Below are 18,330 nucleotides of genomic sequence, written 5' to 3'. Positions count from 1 at the left end.
GTGAGAGAGTGGAAAGGAAAAAGCAGTAGTTTGTAAATGAATCTGGACCCTTGTTCAGATAAACTGAAAACGTCTAGTATAATGACCAAATCAAGTTATTAATAAGTGTCAGTCCTTCAGGAATAAACAATAGATGGGGAATCGGAAATAATACTGTTTTGAAATATACTTGAATCAATGGGGTTTCATGACAATATAGCAATAAAAAATAAGATAATTAGAAAGGCATTTGTTATGTTATGGCTTTTCCTGGGGGATAAGAGGGAGAAAAAAATATAGAGGGAAAAAAAGATTCACTGGAAATTTGAGGAATGAGATGAAATAATAACATTGCCTTGGCATTAATTGCTGATATGTTTGTGAGATAAATCACACGTAAGTCCACAGAATAAATACACTACATTTCATTTTTCCTATACGGTTTTGGCTCTAAGATTGCATTTTTACAAGCCAATTAAGAAACAGAAAATTATTTCAAGACAAAAAACACCAAAATATGCTGCCTTTATGTTTTAGATGATAGCTATTCAGTGTTTCAACAAATATGGAGTGAATGAATGAATGGATAGATTTTGCACTTCAATTTGTTACATTTCAAAATGTCTTTAAAGAATGTTTGGTGACATCCGCCTCTAGAATTCTAAACCAATTATTTCTAATGCACACTGAAGTGGAGTCGTGCCCAACTATTCTCTCCAGTGCTCCAGTGGTGAGCATACCACTTGAGATATTGACTCTGCCCTAGACTTGCTGTGTTAACCCATTTTGTCAGGTATAAAATAAGATAAAAATATTTTCCTTACAGAGGAATATGAAATAATGCATATGCGATTGCCCAGTATGGTATATGTCATCTACTAGGTTGCTGTGTCTGGTCCTATCAGTACGTCTGTTCAAGCCACCAGGAACAGAAGAATAAAAGTAGTTGCACATACTGTTTAAAAGAATAAAAGTAGTTGCACATACTGTTTCTACTGCTTCCCATTAGCCAGTTCAGTTCATCACCTGGACAGATTAGGTACTGGTAAGGGCAAAATGTTAAGCCCTGAGCATAAGCAAGTTTTCAATTAATATGGAAACAGAAAGTGGATATTGGGGAGACAGCTAGTAGTCTGCCAGTGTCCACCTCTTTGAAACCATTCTCTCCAAAAGAGAGGTAATATGTGACCTGTTCATTTACTGTATCCAGCTCAAATATTAGGGTCCTTGGTTGCTCTTAGTCTTCCCATCATATCCATATTTAGATCTCTATAAACCAAACACAAATTGTCTGTCCTTTCTGCTCACACCTACTAACTGTGCAGTAGTGGTGTGTATACGGGGTAACTGAGATGAAAAGTGCCTTTGGAAAAGAAAAGAATGGGAAACACACAACAGTCACTGGGCTATACAAATTATCAAGTTTTGCTGGTCAGGAAAAGCCAAAATTTCCTGTTCTCGTAACGGAGTATGTTATTAGGACAGGCATCTTGGAGTTTCCAGATGGTTTAAACATCTGAGCTGAGCTCCCTGCCCACTGTTTTCTGTGGCTCCTGGCTTTGCTCTCTGGAAGTTTTCTCCTTGCTCATGCTCTTCCATGACCACATCAAAAATGGGCCATAGAGAGCATGGATCATGCCAACTTAGGCTATGGAGAAATTTCAGAGCCTATTTCTTTCTGGTGTAGTTTTACAAATTCAGAAATTTAGAGTTCAAAAATTACATATAAATATTTTTAAGCCAGGCAAGTGGTTTTACTGGCAACACAATTCCTTCAGTAACCTAGTGAACTTCTAGTTTATAATTCCAGTCAATTTGATGTGTAATAAATCAGCAAATTATAGCATCCAGACATAGATTTTTTGATTATTTTTTCACTAACTCATTCATTCATTCATTTAGTCATTTTCATCTATTTTTTTAAAAACGAAGTTTTCCCTGCTGAAAACATTCAAATTTTCTAAGCCTGATACTTGTATTTCTATAAATTTGAGGGAGATTTTTGTATGCTTTTTTGTGGGATAATGCAAATTCTATCTACCTGTTGCCCATCTGAAGCTTAAACAAGTGTTTTGTATGCAGAAGAAGAAGAGGAGGAAGATGACGATGACAATATGTCCACTGTAATGAGGCTGAGAACTAAAATGCCGTGGAAAACCTGTTGGCGGTACCTCACTTCTGGAGGATTCTTTTTGCTCTTCCTGATGATTTTCTCAAAGCTTTTGAAGCATTCAGTCATCGTAGCTATAGATTACTGGCTGGCCACATGGACATCGGAGTACAGTATAAACAATACTGGGAAAGCTGATCAGGTACGGTGGGTTCTGTTTTTAAATCATCCAGGAAATATTGAGATTCACAGTGATACCCTTTCATCTAGTGATATACTAATAGCCCAAATGTCACAGGACTTTTGTAGAGATTCAGTAATCTAGTTAGAATAGGACCTGAATCAGAATAAACTTTCAGAATGGAATCTATTATCACTTTAATTTTTTAAAGTTTATCATAGAAACATTTAAACATAATATTTGGACTTGGATTCAAGGAACTTATACACACATGACATACACATACGCTCACACGCATGTGTGTGTGTGTGTGTAACATACACACGGGGACTTTTGTTGTTTTGAAGGTCTTTGATTTTAACTACCTATACCAGTGAATTAGCTATTCATTCGGAGACTATGGATAAAAAGAATGAACTCTACAATGTAGAAAGCCAGGAATATTTCAAACCTGAAAACATTCTCTGAGTTTCATCAGGCCTCATGCAAAACTTGAAAGCAAGTGAAGGAGGTAAATGGGGACTTGGCTTCAGGATTATGGTAGGGTTTCTTCTCCAAGTCTCCAAAACCTGTACTCCTTCAACTGTAAGCGACTGCCAGATATTGAAGTTGACAATATTGTCTGACTTTGCTATTTGACGTTCTAGTAAGAAAAAACTCAAATGATCATTTCATCTGTGCTTTTGTGTTGGTTGCTTTTTAGACCTACTATGTGGCTGGATTTAGCATACTTTGTGGAGCAGGTATTTTCCTCTGCCTTGTTACATCCCTCACTGTAGAATGGATGGGTCTCACAGCTGCGAAAAATCTTCACCACAACCTCCTCAATAAGATAATTCTTGGACCAATAAGGTAAAAAAAAACAAACAAAAAAATAGTTATCTCTTACTCCCACACACAAAATCATAAAAACATACACTTTTAAATTGAAGCGAAATGTGAAATTTTAAAGAATTAAGTCCTTGAGCAAATGAATAGGGACCTTCTTGTTTTCATGACTCCAAGATGTCCATTAATACTGCTCAGGTTACAAATAGTTTAGTGTTATCATACATTCCAATCTGTTTATTGCCTAGATTCTTTGATACCACACCCCTGGGACTGATTCTCAACCGCTTTTCAGCTGATACAAATATCATTGATCAGGTAAGTGCCTAAGTTACTTCCAAGTTCAAAAATAAATTTCCTAGTGAAGCTAAATAATGTTTTGAGGTAAACAAAACAATAGAGGATTTCTAAAACTTAAATGAAAGGCTGTTTGCATTCTTAATAATATTATATGCCTAAATGATTTCTAGAATAAAATCTTTAAGGAAAACCTTAATTGAAAATAATTTATGCATGTAGAAGTGAATACTTAGAGACTTAACATGAATAAAGAGTAATAGCAAAGAATAAACTAACATTTAACATTTTTTAAGATAAAGGAATGATTTTGTTCAGTGTTGTACCTTTATTCACAGTAAAGTTTTTAAAACTTTAACATTTATCCAGAGTGTCTCCCAGAGTAAATGACGGAATGCCAAGCTTAAATATCTTTTACTTTTATTCAATTGGCTCTTGAATGAGAAAAACTAGATGGTGTGAAATTTTAGGAATATTCAAAGGATGCCCATTTTAGTCTTAGATCCTTAGGCCTCTAGAAATTTGTCCTGAAATTAAAGACCTCAGGCTCTGAAATTGACTCACTCTGAGAACAGACCCCTTAGGATGAGAGAGAAAGGAATCCATTGAATCCAGTCTTGCCTTTTCTGATTTTCTAGAGTGGCCTCAGGACCACCTAAATTGCCCTCAATTTAGAAAAAGAGTGCTTGATGCATGCAGCTGACTAAAAACGTATGCTGAAAAGTTTTGATGTTTTTATGGCATTGATGCATCTAAAACACTTCAAAAGGAATGCATACTGAAAAAGGAGAGACAAAACAGTCCTCATTTGGAAGATGATGCGATTGCCACCTAGAGATTTCAAAACAATTAGTACAATAAAGAATCAATTAGTTCAGTGAAGTCGATAGTTCTGCATAAGACATATGATATAAAAGTAATAACTTTCTCTACAGCAATTAAAAAATTAAGTGAAAAATAAATTCCATTTGTAACAACAAAAACTGTAAAAATAGAAATAAACCTAATGTGAAGAGATCCCATAATCCTGGAAATCATAAAAATCCTGTATCTACAGAGAGAATTTCCCCATCAGACTACAAAATACTATAAAATTAAAACACTCTGGTGATTATAGAAGACAAGTAGATGAAAAGAACAAACTGGAGAATTAAAAAACACCAGCATATATGGAGATTTAATATAGGATAAATGTGGTACCTTGAATAGGTAAGAAAAGGATTATTTTTTTTTGATAAAGGATGGTGGGTTAACTATCTATAAAATACAAAGCAAATATATATGCAATAAAGATGGCCATATAAAAACATAAAACTATGAAGTAAATTATAGGAGATTAGTTCTGGAATTTTGTGGTTAGAAAGTATTTTTTTTAAGTAAAACACAAAACTCAGAAACAACCGTGGAAAACACCAACAGAAATGACTGCATACAATTTTAAACTTCCATTTGGGTAAAGGCCTCAATGACAAATTTAAAATATAATAGGTTAGCTGGGAGAAAAACTAGCAACATATGTAAAGAAAGAGGATAAACATCCATAATATATAAAGAGAAACTAAAAATCAATAAGGAAGATAAATAATCCAATCAAAAACATGGGAAAGATCTGAGCGAGCAATTACAGAAAATTAATTTAAATGTCCTACAGTAGAGGAATAGCTAAATATGTTGAATACTGTGCAGCCATTAAAAAGAAAGAGATTTGTAAATAGTGGCATGGGAAGATTTATAATCTGTCTTGTTCAGTAAAATAAAACAAGCACATGGACAAATAAGATTTATAGCATAGTACCATTTATATAAAATGCTTAAGATAAATAGGTAGGTAGGTAGACAACTGATGATAAGTAGATTAGTAGACAGACGGATAAATATACTAACCCTGTGAATATACTTCATTCTCTGTGAATATACTCCTGTGAATATACTTCATTCACAGGAAGTGAATGAGGTGGAAGGACTGAAGAATTGCTTACAATAAAAAGGTTTATAGATGACTTGTGTAACTCTATAACTTAACATTAAGATAAAAAGAGTATTTTGTTGCATCGTAACCAATGTTTCATTCGAGTTAAAACACTTTCCTTTCAAACTACCTTCTTGCTAGCACATCCCTCCGACTTTGGAATCTCTCACTCGCTCAACACTGCTCTGCCTGTCTGCCATTGGCATGATTTCTTATGCCACCCCTGTGTTCCTGGTCGCTCTTGTGCCTCTTGGGGTTGCCTTTTATTTTATCCAGAAGTACTTCCGAGTGGCCTCTAAGTAAGTAAAACATTGCTCTATTTATCTTTAAAAGCCTATACACTTGAGTTACTGTGATCCAGGTTTGCTGTAGTGTTTTTCAAGATAAGGTATGGAATTTGGAACTGCAACCTATTTTTAACATGATGAAACCTATCCTGATATTATGTTTCATTTGGAGATCTATTATAAATGTTCCTGTAATTGGTTGTCCAAGCCTTGCATCGCCCTTCCTGGACAAAAGCAAGATTATAGTTGGGAGCCTCTGAATACATCATACAACATTTCTTAATTTAAAAAGCATAGTTGTTTCTTCCCTCACGGCTATGAATTAAGTAGGGTCCTTCAAATGTTAGGGATCTGTATTAAATCTGAGTGCTTTTTCATCCCCAGCCTCATCCCCTTTTCTTATAGCAAACTTGAACCAAAAGGGAGAGAGTAGCTATCACATTCATTCTTTCAATTTTTCTGGTGTTATTGTTGATGATGCTTGCTAGAGGGACAAAAAAGTTTACTTCATTTCTGCTGGCTGTTTCCAAATCTACCATTGCCTTCTCACCACTAAATTAAACAGTCATGTCTTATTTCATTTAATCACATACTTATTCAGGCCTATTTTTGCCTTTTAGCAATACAAATTGAATGCAAAGCGTAGGCAAATGGTTCTCGTCCATTATTTTGAATTATGAATTCTGTTCATTTTAAGTTAGGTTAACCTGTTAACACTGTTAATAAGCAACTAAAATACAGAAGGGAATGACCATTTTTGAAGAATTAATGTTGATAATAGATTATAAGCCCGTCTTATTTGAAATCTCACAGCTAGAAAAAAAAAAAAAACTCTTCTAGATGTTGAGGCTCTGAAGGACTCAGACATTTTGGAAAGCTCAGACAAATTAACTGACTGTTTTATAAACACCAAAGAACATTCAAACAAGGTGATATGCTACAGGAAATGCCACGATATTTTGAATATCTGAAATCAAAGATCTAATGTATAGGTAGCTCTGTACGTGTTTTCCTACTTACAAGAATACAAGATCAAGCTGTACCCTCACCTTTTTGGTTTCGCAAAATACAGTTCTATAAACAAAGGTATCTCCTCCCTAATTTTTCTCTTTCAGTACAAACCTCAATGTAGTGACCACCTGTTGCTTGTGTCAAAGTGACAAATAGCCAATTAGTTTTGTTTAAAAATAGCAGACTAGTCACATTCCTTCATATTTCTCCACTCTCTCATCCCTTCCCCTCATCTGCAGTTTCTGAAATGACCAAATTCATTTTAGAAATTCAAAAAAGACTGCATTTGTTTGTGAGACTACACAGGCAGCCCAGAATGGCCTAAATTGATTGTTGAAGATTATATGGAACAGTGGAATCAGTTCATTTGAAGCAAATGTCAGTGTTGCTACTCTAATTCCCTCCACCTCAAAGACCTATAGAAAGGCAGAAAATAAGACTGAAAAGAAAAAAGAAAAAAAAAAAGTAGTGTTTTGAAAACTGTGGTATAACTCTAAGCCGATCTTCTAGAAATGCTACCCTATGTGGTTTTAAGAAAAGTTGTCAGAAGTATGCATCTTTATGAAAAAGGAGACATTCAGGCATTGGTCCACCAAACATTCATTAAACATTTTTTAAGAAAGGGAAAAAAAACTGTATTATAATTGTAATGAAATGAGTGACGCTAGCATTCATTTGATTCAGGCCATCTTTTGAGTGAAAGTCATACTACACATTGCTACATAATTCAACTTCGAAAAGTAATACATAGATAACATCTCTTAAAATGTGTATACATATTTTTGGCACGCCTGGTATATTTTTCTTGGAGGACCTGTGAATAGAAGTTCCATAAAGTCAAGGATATAATCTCATTACAGCCATAGCCAAACTTACTATCTTCTTCTCCAGGTACCTTTATTCTGGGTCCCCCACCCTGGTAAATAGCCCTGTCATTTTCCAAGTCTGCAAGCCATATTTGACTCTTCTCTCTTATTCACCTTCACAACTATTTTATTGTAGCAGTTTAGAAAGCTATTTCTAGTAAACTGTCTTATAGTCCCCTTATTTTGACTCTCACCAGCATCACACTAATTCAGAACTTTAAAAATGTCTCTTATATAGACTATCCTAACCCATTCATTCATTCTTTCATCCTTTACACTGTCTCACAAGTAATGTTGCTTAAGCACAGCTCTGATCATTTTATTTTTAGTCTTCAGTGATTTTCCCCCGCTAACTCAGGATCCTCTACAATTGAGTCCCACCTCTCCTTTATGTAGCCTTTTCCCCTACAACACTCCCAAAGGATTCTGGGAACCAGCTAGATGGAACTTGCTAGATTCTTTAGTCTTCTGTGCTTGCTCTTGTTGTTCCCTTAGCTGGAATGCACCACTTCTTGTCTGTTTGGTTGAAACCCGCCTTATGTTTAAGGTTTGGCCTAAATTCCACATGCTCAAAAAATATATACGAGTATATTACCCATCTCCTACACATGAATTATTGCCCATTTTTTGTGTCGTCATAACAGTTTACTTTAGCTGTTATACAAAGCTGGTATTTTTGTACAACACATTACATTCAGCCTGGACCTATATTCATTATGTGCCATTTTTCTATTCCTCTTTAGACTGTAAGTTGTTGAAGTTTTTGTTAATTGGGTTCGAGAGGAATACAGTTACAATGACAAATAATAACCTTAATTTAGAACGAACATGGTGGTCTTTGAGCCTGAAGGCATCTGAAGTTTATTTTTGCACTTCTCTGTGTTCTAGGGACCTCCAGGAGCTTGATGATAGTACCCAGCTCCCTCTGCTTTGCCACTTCTCTGAAACAGCTGAAGGACTCACCACCATTCGGGCATTTAGGTGAGTAAACATGTTTTCATTTTGTCGATTAGGCAATTATATTATCAACAAATATTTATCTACAAATAATCATAATCGCTACTATTTTTTTGGATACACACTGTGTCTGTGGCAGTGTTCTAAATTAGAAGTAAGAAAATTAGGCAATAAATGAGCAGTGTTAGAGTTTAATCACCTGACATTTTAACAAGAATAAAGGAAGAATGAAGCACCACATTGGAAAGATACTAGCTATGTGATTTAGACCAGACTTTTAAATTTCCTAGGCTCATTTTCCTCACCTGTGAAATGGCAAAATCGATTTTGATTTTTAGGGTCATTGAACTAATTGATATAATGCATATAATGCATTAACCACAGTGAGTAGCAAAGAGGCACCAAAAAAAAAAAAACAAGATAAAAGTGTATTAGTAATAAAAAAATGTTATTATGCCAGAGTAATTTTAGGACTTAATCAGTTTTTTTATGTTGGTAAACAGAATAAAATTCCAAGCTTTTAATAAAAAAATTTTAATACTCAAAAAATTTTTTGAACACTCAAATAATTTTTTTAACACTCAAAAAATTACTTGGTCCTGTTATCCCTGTTCAAGTAAATCAGAAAAGAAGTTTGCATCACTGAATATTTCATTTAGTCTAGAAAATTCATATCTTAATTAAAGTATTATATTTTTCTTTAACCCCAAATGCAAATGTGTATTGATTTTAATCAGGGATTTTTTAACCTAAGAAATATTTCTATTATTGTATACATAATTGAGTCAAAAAATGTAATATAAAGATACAACCATCCACAACACGTATCCAAGAATTTCTACATCAATCTAGATAGGTTTCATCATGAAGCATTCATGTGTTCTGCAGTAGTATGTTTTCCCATCAGAGTGTGCAATGTCTTTTATTAGATGTGACTAAACTATTGATTGGTATTGAATGTAGATATTAAGACAAAATTTATATTTAATAGTCGCCTGCATAAGTATACCACATTAAAGATTACGTTTTTCACCAAACAAGTCTTTTCAAGTGAGTCTAGTTAAGTATTGAACACATGCGAGGCACTCCTCTTGCTGTGTCTGTATAAAGACTACAAAGACATGGCCCTTCATTTCCACCCAAGATAAATGCCACAAAGAAAATGGATAGGATAACATGGTAGGTGGGGGGCAAGCAGTGGATTCAGGCCAGCTAGGTGGATCAGCAGGAAGTTGATGGGTTCAACATGTAGCAGCCTCTATTTTCTCCCTGAAGAACAAGGTGAGGTTATTTTCTGACAATAATGAGGATTAGAACCAGGTAAAGCATCTTGGAGAAAATTCAGATGGTGTAGAATGAATGAGGAACTTGACCAAGAGTCAAGGTTTAGATTTTTCATTTGCTGTCTTCAATATACACATGAGCAGAATTTAGCATGACTATTTCTAATTTTACATCAGGAAAATTCTGGCGTTAACCTTCAAGGCTTGAATTACAATTGAAAGAAACAAAAGACAACCCAACTTTTATGTAAAAGTACCTGAGTCCTGCTCAGTCAGATTTAGATCTTCCAGGGTTCATTTTTAAAGTAAATATTAAATACCACAACAATCAGCATTTTTAAACCAGGGGAAATTTTAAAATGTGTGGATGATCCTGCAACCATGAATAAAATTCCAGAATCATTACATTTGGTACTTGTAGTGGAGAATCAAACGTATTTTTTTCCATCTACTTCTTCCTTTCTTTCGGGCTACCCCAAGTCCCCAGAGTCTTTAGCTCTTTTGGAATGTTAGTATTTACTGATTAGGCTGCTTTTCCTCCCCTGCATTTAGAGTTCGTGGTGTACTCACATGCGGCAGTCAACTCCCTCAAGTAGTTTACCATGAAAGTATCACAGTTAAATTAGACTGAGATTTCAGTGACCTTTCCTATTATTTCTCGTCTGACAGAATAAAGGTCTAAGAATGCTCAGAAGATGAGCTGGATGTGGATAAAAAGATACAGACTGAGTGTGTCAAAGTTTCCATTAGGAAAACAGAAGGTTTCTTGCCAAATAGAAACACACAGAAAGAATGTTCACTGCATTTCCACCCCTCCCCTCTCATTGCTGTTTTAGATGGTTGCCAACTCCATTTACAAACTCTGTAAGAGTGTATCTGAAACAATATCCTAAAACTAAAGGAAGAGTAAGAAGAGTCCCAGACAAAACACTTTGTCAGAATGAAGTGTTTGATGTTCGTCTCAAATGTAGCCACTGGCTTTGGTCCAACTGGCGCCACCTCCAGTCTCTCCACTACCACAGTTCTTCTTGGGAGGGGACCCTATCTCGAGCCGCTGAACATTTTGAGTTTTCTCGTTTCTGTGTCTTTGCTCATGTTGTTTCCGCTACTTCCAATGCTTTGTCCTCCCTTGTTCACCTGAAAAATTCAGCTCATCCCTTAAAACCTCACTCGGACCGTCCTCCAAGTTCTCTTGTGAAACCTTGCTTAATTATTCTTTTCTCACCTCCCTCCACCCCATCCCCTGCCATCGAGTTCCTCTGGTCAGTATAAATCATCCCCTTCCTTTATGTTTCTGTAGCATTTTGTACATAGGGCTGTTATAACCATCTTCTGTGTTATAACCATCTTCTGTAGTACCATCCTTACTTGTTAATACCTTATTTACCTCCTTCACAAACAGTGGGCTTCTCAAGGGCTGGGGTTATGTACTGTTCATATGTATATTCTAATGTCTCACTTAGAGTTGGTGCCTACTACATGTTTCTGAATGACTGGATGAAAATCTGCCTAACATTGCAAGTAGAGAAAGAATGGCCCTTACGTCGATGTATCTCTTTACAGTTCATATCCACTATCTCAGTAAATCCTATGACCCTGTGAACCATCCTACCTTTTAAGTATTCATTGCATTTATCTCTAAAAGGGTCATCACAAGGGTAGGCACATTCCTAGGACTTCTCAGACTTGTCCCAGTGTGTCGTCATTGAGCACAGGTCCTTCTGTGCCATGCATTTGGGTCAAGGCAACATAACTCAAAGTGAGGTCATTATTTTTGGCTCTGATTGCTGACTCCTTTGATTATTTTAGATCAGATGTTACTGTCTGACTCAGCTATCTGATTTATCTGGTTGGGCATATTGGAGTGATCAGATCGATTGGACAGATATCAAGTATCTGCTTTATACTGGCCTGTATGGATGGTTTCACAGGCCAAGTGAACACCCCACCCAGACTTCATTCTTTGACATAGAGACGGTTTAGTATAAAGTTTTATAAATTAATTTGAACATTTTGGGGGACTTGGGACCGTCTTTAATCAGACAGAAATCAGTGCTGGGCTGCCAGAGGAAATTTGGCTATTCTTTACAAACATGACATGTAGACAGGTCTGTATGAGACCAGCCATGGCTGCAGAGTTAGAAACCACATTTTGATTTGGCATTTCCTCCAACCTTCAAACAGTTATTTTGATTATATTCTTAAGCTTTCCATTGTTTCTGTTATTCAGGGAGAAAAGCTAAAAAATGAAAAGAGACTATTTTTGTGATTTAGAAAAGATTTATCACCAGGTAGCCTGAGTTACTATGAGTAGCTTATGTCCTCAAATGGATAAGGTTTTTATTAGAAGTTTCCTTTATAACACAGGTTACAAAATTTGATCAGATTATGTTGTTCACCAAGAATGACCTTAATTTGGTTAGGCATTAATATCTCTAAACTGTATGTGTCGTATAACCCTGTACGTATTAGGTTGGTGCAAAAGTGATTGCAGTTTAAAAGGTTAAAAACATTTGCAAAAACTGCAATCACTTTTGCACCAACCTAATGCTATAGACTAAGGGTTCCTTTCACACAATGACCATCTTTACAAGTAGTTTAGAACTTTGAGGTACAAGATATCATATTTTACTTGCATAATTCTTTTAAGGACATCAGCTATCTCAAAGGACCTCCATCTTCTATTTCATGTCACCCCAATAAATAACTTATTTAACTTATTTATTTATTTAACCTATTTAAATAAATAAATAACTTATTTATTTTTTGGTTTCCAGAAATATCAGGCAAAAAGAAAATTTTTAAAGTATATATTTGCTACAAATGCGTAGTTTCCTGTCTTCCTTGGTTCTCATCAAGCACCTCCCACCCAACTCTAAGTGTGCCATCTGGAAAAGTAAAATAAATGCCCTAAAACGTAGTAGGGTATTTTTGCATTTTTATAGAACTTATTCTGGTTTGTGTAAGGCCCTTGCAGCGTAGGTCATACCTTGTTTCTATGGCTACAATAATTATGAGGAAATTTAAGAAACGATCATTAATAATACTTTGTCATCAGAAAGATTGCTTTTCAAAGCAAAGGTCTGAGAAATGAAGGAAACACTGGACCACACCATCTCTACTGAGAATACCGCTGGCCTTTATTTTGAAGTAGGAGTCATTTACCAGTCATTTCATCCCATCAGTTTGTCATTCTGTTGAGTAAATAGTGCAGTAGTAAGTGTGACTGTGTTTTATTATTTCTCTCATTGTGTGGCTAACATTATAATATTTTTGTTTTCTGTAGGCATGAAACCAGATTTAAGCAACGTATGCTAGAATTGACAGACACAAACAACATTGCCTACTTATTTCTCTCAGCTGCCAACAGATGGCTAGAGGTCAGAACGGTACGTTCATTTCATGATTTCGAAATGTAAACCAAACAGAGAAGAGTCCTGATGCAAAAAGGGAGACGGTTGTAAAAATTAGTCTTCCACTGAGGCTCAGCATTAACTTCACATTTTGTGGACTTTAAAAATAGCTCAGGTTTGTTTATGTTACAGATGAAATTTATCATAATGTTTTAGCTAATGGCAAGACAAATAGCCCAAAAAGCAAAAATTCATTTTGTGTTCATTAGTCTCTAGATTACAGAAGTTAATGGAATGGCAAATATTTGTGTAACTTTACGTTTTCTTGAAAAGAGCAAATTTGACAAGTGAACAGATGTACTCATTTCCTCCACTGAGCTGACAGCCCTGGGAGAAATGGTGACTTTCTATGTTTTAAGCCAGTAGAGGATCATGTTAACACAAAATGTAAAACACTGCCATTAATCATCTACTGCCTTCTTCTGTCCTGTATGAAGTAGGAGAATGGGCATAAGCCCTGGCATTTACACACTTGGTCCACCAAGTTAATTAAATTATTTGAGTTTCTCATCTACAAAACAGAAGTAAGACTATGTGCCTCATGGGGATATTAGGATAAAAATAATAATAAAAGTCTCCTAGCAAATGCACTCAACAAATGTCTTTGAAATGGATGGATGGATGGATGGATGGATGGATGGATGGATGGATGGATGGATGAAGTGAATGAAAACAATACCTGCCCTGATAAGGGCAGGTTCATAAGCCTTATTGGATCATAAGCCAGTCAGCTAAAGTATGAAGTAGGAGATAGATGAGACACAAGTTCCAGCAGGGAAGGGCATATACAGTTGACCCTTGAACAACACAGGTTTGAACTGTGTGGGTCAACTTACGTGTGTATTTTTTTCAATAAATACTATAAGTGCATTTCTTCTTTCTTATGATTTTCTTAATAACATTTCCTTTTCTCTAACTTATTTATTGTAATAATACACATAACATACAAAATATGTGTTAATTGACTGTTTATATTTTCAGTAAGACTTCCTCCAGTCAACAGGAGGCTATTAATAGTTAAGCTTGGGGGGGAGTCAAAAGTTATATGTAGATTTTCAACTGTGTGGAGGGTTGACACCCCTAATCCCTGCAATGTTCAAGGGTCAACTGTAGTTCGCATACTGGTCTGTATAATCTGCAGTGTGAATAAGCTAATTTGATGGTAATGATGAATTGTCTGTAATGTTTTCTTTTTTAAAAATATTCATTTGTAAAAGGGAAAAGGAGGTTTATTTGCACTATTGTAAGAATCTCACTTCCACTGATTAAATATCCCTACCATAGGCAGGCTTTCTTTAAAAACTCAACAAACCAGAGACGACACATGAAGGAGCCCAACTTAAAATCTGAATTGTTGATGAATAGATACAGATTGAGATTGAATTCTGCCCCCTCCCTTGAGATTTAGTTGTTAAAATCTGAATTGTTGATGGATGGATACAGATTAAGATTGAATTCTGCTCCCTCCCATGAGATTTAATTGTCATGATTTCTCTAGTTTACAGAGATTATCTACCACTATGTTAGTTATTATGTATAAACTATTCAGAATGTAACACAATTATATTTCACAAATTTTGGATAGAAGCATTGCTTGTTGATGAGAAATTCTTTCCAGGTAACTGTAGGGGCTGGGCAAAATGTCTTCTGAATTACCTATAGGTAACATAAAGGCTGATGAAGTATTGCTTAAGATTTCTAACAAAACGCAAATATTATTCCTGATACTAGCCAGATCCTAAATCTTTGTTTAAAGCTTCTGTTTGTTTATTTGCTTAAACCTGTTTTCTCTAAGGAAAAAAAGTCATATCTGAATAACAGAATTAATGATGAAATAGCTTAATGAAAGAATGTCCCAAAATCATAAGGGAAAAATGTCAGTAGTTATTTTTGTATATGATTTTCCAAAACTTGAAAATCAAGTATGTTTTTTAGGGGGCAAGTGTGTTTACTTTGGACTTGAGGTGAATGTCTCATTTGGCTCCTGTTTTTGCTCTTTAGCACTTCCTACTGTCAGGTTAATGGACAAGTATTTAACAAGAATCTTCAAGCAAACCATATGTTCTGTTCTCATAGCCAGAACACGAGATATTAGAACCTTCAGACTGCCAAGAAAGGGAAGGTCAGGAAAAATTAGAAAGGAACAGCAGCCAGATTCAGAATGAGTTAGTTTAGTTTGACTCACAACCCACTACTTTAACCCCCAAATGAAAGGCAGACAGACATACCCGAATATTAAAAGAATTCTAGTTCTACTTGGAGAAACCTAAAGAAAATACTGATATTTTCAATAAGAAGTGCACAATCTGCCATTCATTCTGTTACCTATAATACCTTTGTTTTGTCTTGTCTTTGTTTTCTTTGTATTGTAATTTTTCCAAGATTTGCTATCTTGTCTCATTACCAGAACTCTCCCTTAAACCAATTAAAAAAAAAAAAAGATGAAATCCTTTGCTTCTATTTCTGATGAGTAAAGGTAAATTTTGGTAAGAAATTTGTTGATTTATTGCAAACTTTTAGGCATATCTGCTAACAGAAGTCAAGATCCAAAGTTCTTTGTGTAGGATTTGTCTCCATCAATTCCATTTATGTGACAGTAAATTTATGTGGATATGTGTACACACACACACACCCCCACACACATGTATACATCTCTAAACAAACCCAGGAATACAACTTAAAAACAGTCAGATTCACTCTCTTTCTGTACATTGAGAATTTTTATTAGAGCAAGAATAATTGGAATATTAGAATATTAAAATACTTGTTTTAATATTTATATATAAATGCTATAACCTAAGAACATCTGCCACAGTAGGAGTATTAAATAAATTTAGTAGATGACTGCTATTAGGAAATAACCTTTCTCCTAACTGTACACATATAAATGATCTCATTGCTATTGTGCTCCTGTGGACATGTTCACATCACTGGAGACACAATTTCAGTTTGAAATAAATGAATCTTATATCAGAAATATGAATGTTGAGATACAGGACCTTAGAGATTAGGGTGTGAACTGCTTTCTGAATCCAACAGCTGGACATATTCTGCCTTGTAAGTCAGTTAAAAAAAAAAAAAAGTAATGAAAACTTTTATTTGGCCCAGTGAATCTGCATTGATCTTATCCACAGTATTAACACAACCCCCTTTGTCACATTACTCAGTAAATTAACAAAAATACCTGCTTATAGAAAATATTCTTGTGCTTCCAGAGCAGAAACACAACCAAACTGGTATAAGGAGGGTTGAGGTATTGGGCATGATTCAGGAGAGGCAAGCAGGATTTCTTGACACAGGTCTAGAAATTTGATCACCTCTAATTCATGGACTCATAATCACCTGAATGGAGAGAATGAGAAGAAATGCATCATAACTTTATGTGGCCATTTTTCTCTTCCCTTTCTCTCTATCCCCAATTCTAACTTTCCAAAGCAATGCCATTGAATTCTATGGGCAGAAAATCTCAAGGAGAAGGAAAGGAGGGAAAGCAGAGTAGAAACAGTTTTTGTTGAATTTGGGGAGATCCTTGAGCCCCTTCCGAGTTTTATTTATTACCTAATTTATTTATTTTTTACTATGTGGCTTTCACTTATTTTCTGGTGCTGTTCAGTACGAGTTGAGACAGTCACAAGTTATTCCCTTTCTCTGGGTAAACAGTTTTCCCTATGGAAGATTTAGCCCTGCCCATCTTATTCATTTTGAATTGGGAAAAAATATAAAGGTCAAACACACTCAAATCAAAAACGGACAAGAGTCTAAAAGAATAAAATAATTTGGTGGGTGGAAAAGTAGCTAGTCTTGTGACCACCCAGGTTGCTTTGGCAACAGAAGGGATTGTTTTTCCTCTGGGTGCCAAGTGGAGTGGGCCCCAGTTATGTGCAGTGTGTCACTCTGTTCTAACCTTTGAATGCTGCTTACGTTGTTTTGTTCAGCACAGCGTTTTCTCTTCATCCCTCTGCACTAAACAGTTCCAGTTCTCTGGCATCGATATTTCCATTTGCAAAGATTGTGTAACTCTATCTAAAGGCTGTCTTTCCAAGGCTTTGTCTTGCTGTGTGGTGAGAGGATAAAAGAAAATTCACATCAGGAAGCCAAAAAAAAAAAAAAAAAAAAAAAAGGTCTCCAGAATCAACACGCTAAAGTGAAAATGGTCTTGAGGGCTCGCTTGCACGAGAGTATATTTTCTGAAACAGCACCGAGCTTTGAGCTTTTTTCTGTGTTCCTAACTCCACGATAAACAGGTGTGCCCTGACCTTGTAATTTGGAGGCCCTAATGTACTCTCCTAGACTCTCAGTGGTCTCATAGACTTCTGATGGCTCCAGGAAGAAAGAGGTTGTATTGCTATTAACTAATTGCAAATCTGTTTCAGATAAAATAAAAAATTTCACTATCATTTCATATACAGATAGATGTCATGGAATCACTAGAAATCTGGCAAGAGGCCTTGCTTTTGACATAGGAATCAAAGGCTTTCCTTCTGGAGGGGAGAATTAAATTCACAAACTTGATGGAAGTTATCATTTATCACTATACAGATGAAAATTCCTGTGGTTGAGCCCTCATTGAGTGGGTAATTCACATATACAGTAGCTTCTATTTTTCTAAATTGAATCTCATTCCATTGTGCTCTTTTGACCATAGGTGTTTTTTCATTGAATTGATAGGTTAAGATGTGTAAGGCCTTCGCCCTCAAATAAGTGCTGCTGGTGATTTTTAAGTATTTGCATTCCTATGTGTGCGTTATTCAGACCATCTGCTTCTTCTTTATCAGTTTATTGCCTTTAAGCCATTTTGCAGAGGATAGGAAAGAAGATGTAACTGTAGGGTTACTTTGTAATTCATTAAACTTATTAAGTTTAATGGTAAAGGAAATGGAAAATGGGGAGCCAACACATCCTCTTACATTATCTGTCAATTTCATACTTCTGCACTCCTGTACTATTTGAAGAGAAGTGATTGGAATTTAGTGATTTTGCTATGAACTGTCTTGATAAACATTGGGCACAAAGGATCTTCCTCATTTCTGCAGCTCCAGGTAAAATTCTGATCAAATGCCTCCAAAATTTTTCCATTGTCTTAGAAAAAACATTTTTGAGCAGTGGTAGTAATCCAGGAGTAGTAATGTATCTAGAGCTGGAATGTATC

The 18,330-nt window shown here is 35.5% G+C and overlaps 1 protein-coding gene across 2 annotated transcripts in view; it reads left to right on the top strand.

Moving 5' to 3' along the window:
* The window catches only part of ABCC9 (ATP binding cassette subfamily C member 9), a 106,721-nt gene that overhangs the window by 65,276 nt on the left and 23,115 nt on the right, over positions 1-18,330 (top strand). For both annotated transcript variants that reach the window (XM_081061438.1, XM_081061439.1), the window contains exons 27-32: positions 2,062-2,291; positions 2,974-3,122; positions 3,347-3,416; positions 5,506-5,663; positions 8,417-8,509; positions 13,055-13,157. In XM_081061438.1, the coding sequence (XP_080917564.1) occupies positions 2,062-2,291; positions 2,974-3,122; positions 3,347-3,416; positions 5,506-5,663; positions 8,417-8,509; positions 13,055-13,157 (803 nt within the window). The remainder of the gene's footprint in view (positions 1-2,061; positions 2,292-2,973; positions 3,123-3,346; positions 3,417-5,505; positions 5,664-8,416; positions 8,510-13,054; positions 13,158-18,330) is intronic.

This window comes from Rhinolophus hipposideros (genome assembly GCF_964194185.1).
Source record: "Rhinolophus hipposideros genome assembly, chromosome: 9".
Taxonomy (NCBI): Eukaryota; Metazoa; Chordata; class Mammalia; order Chiroptera; family Rhinolophidae; genus Rhinolophus; species Rhinolophus hipposideros.
The sequence above is the reverse complement of the archived record's forward strand: the minus strand, read 5'-3'. Positions and strand labels throughout refer to the sequence as shown.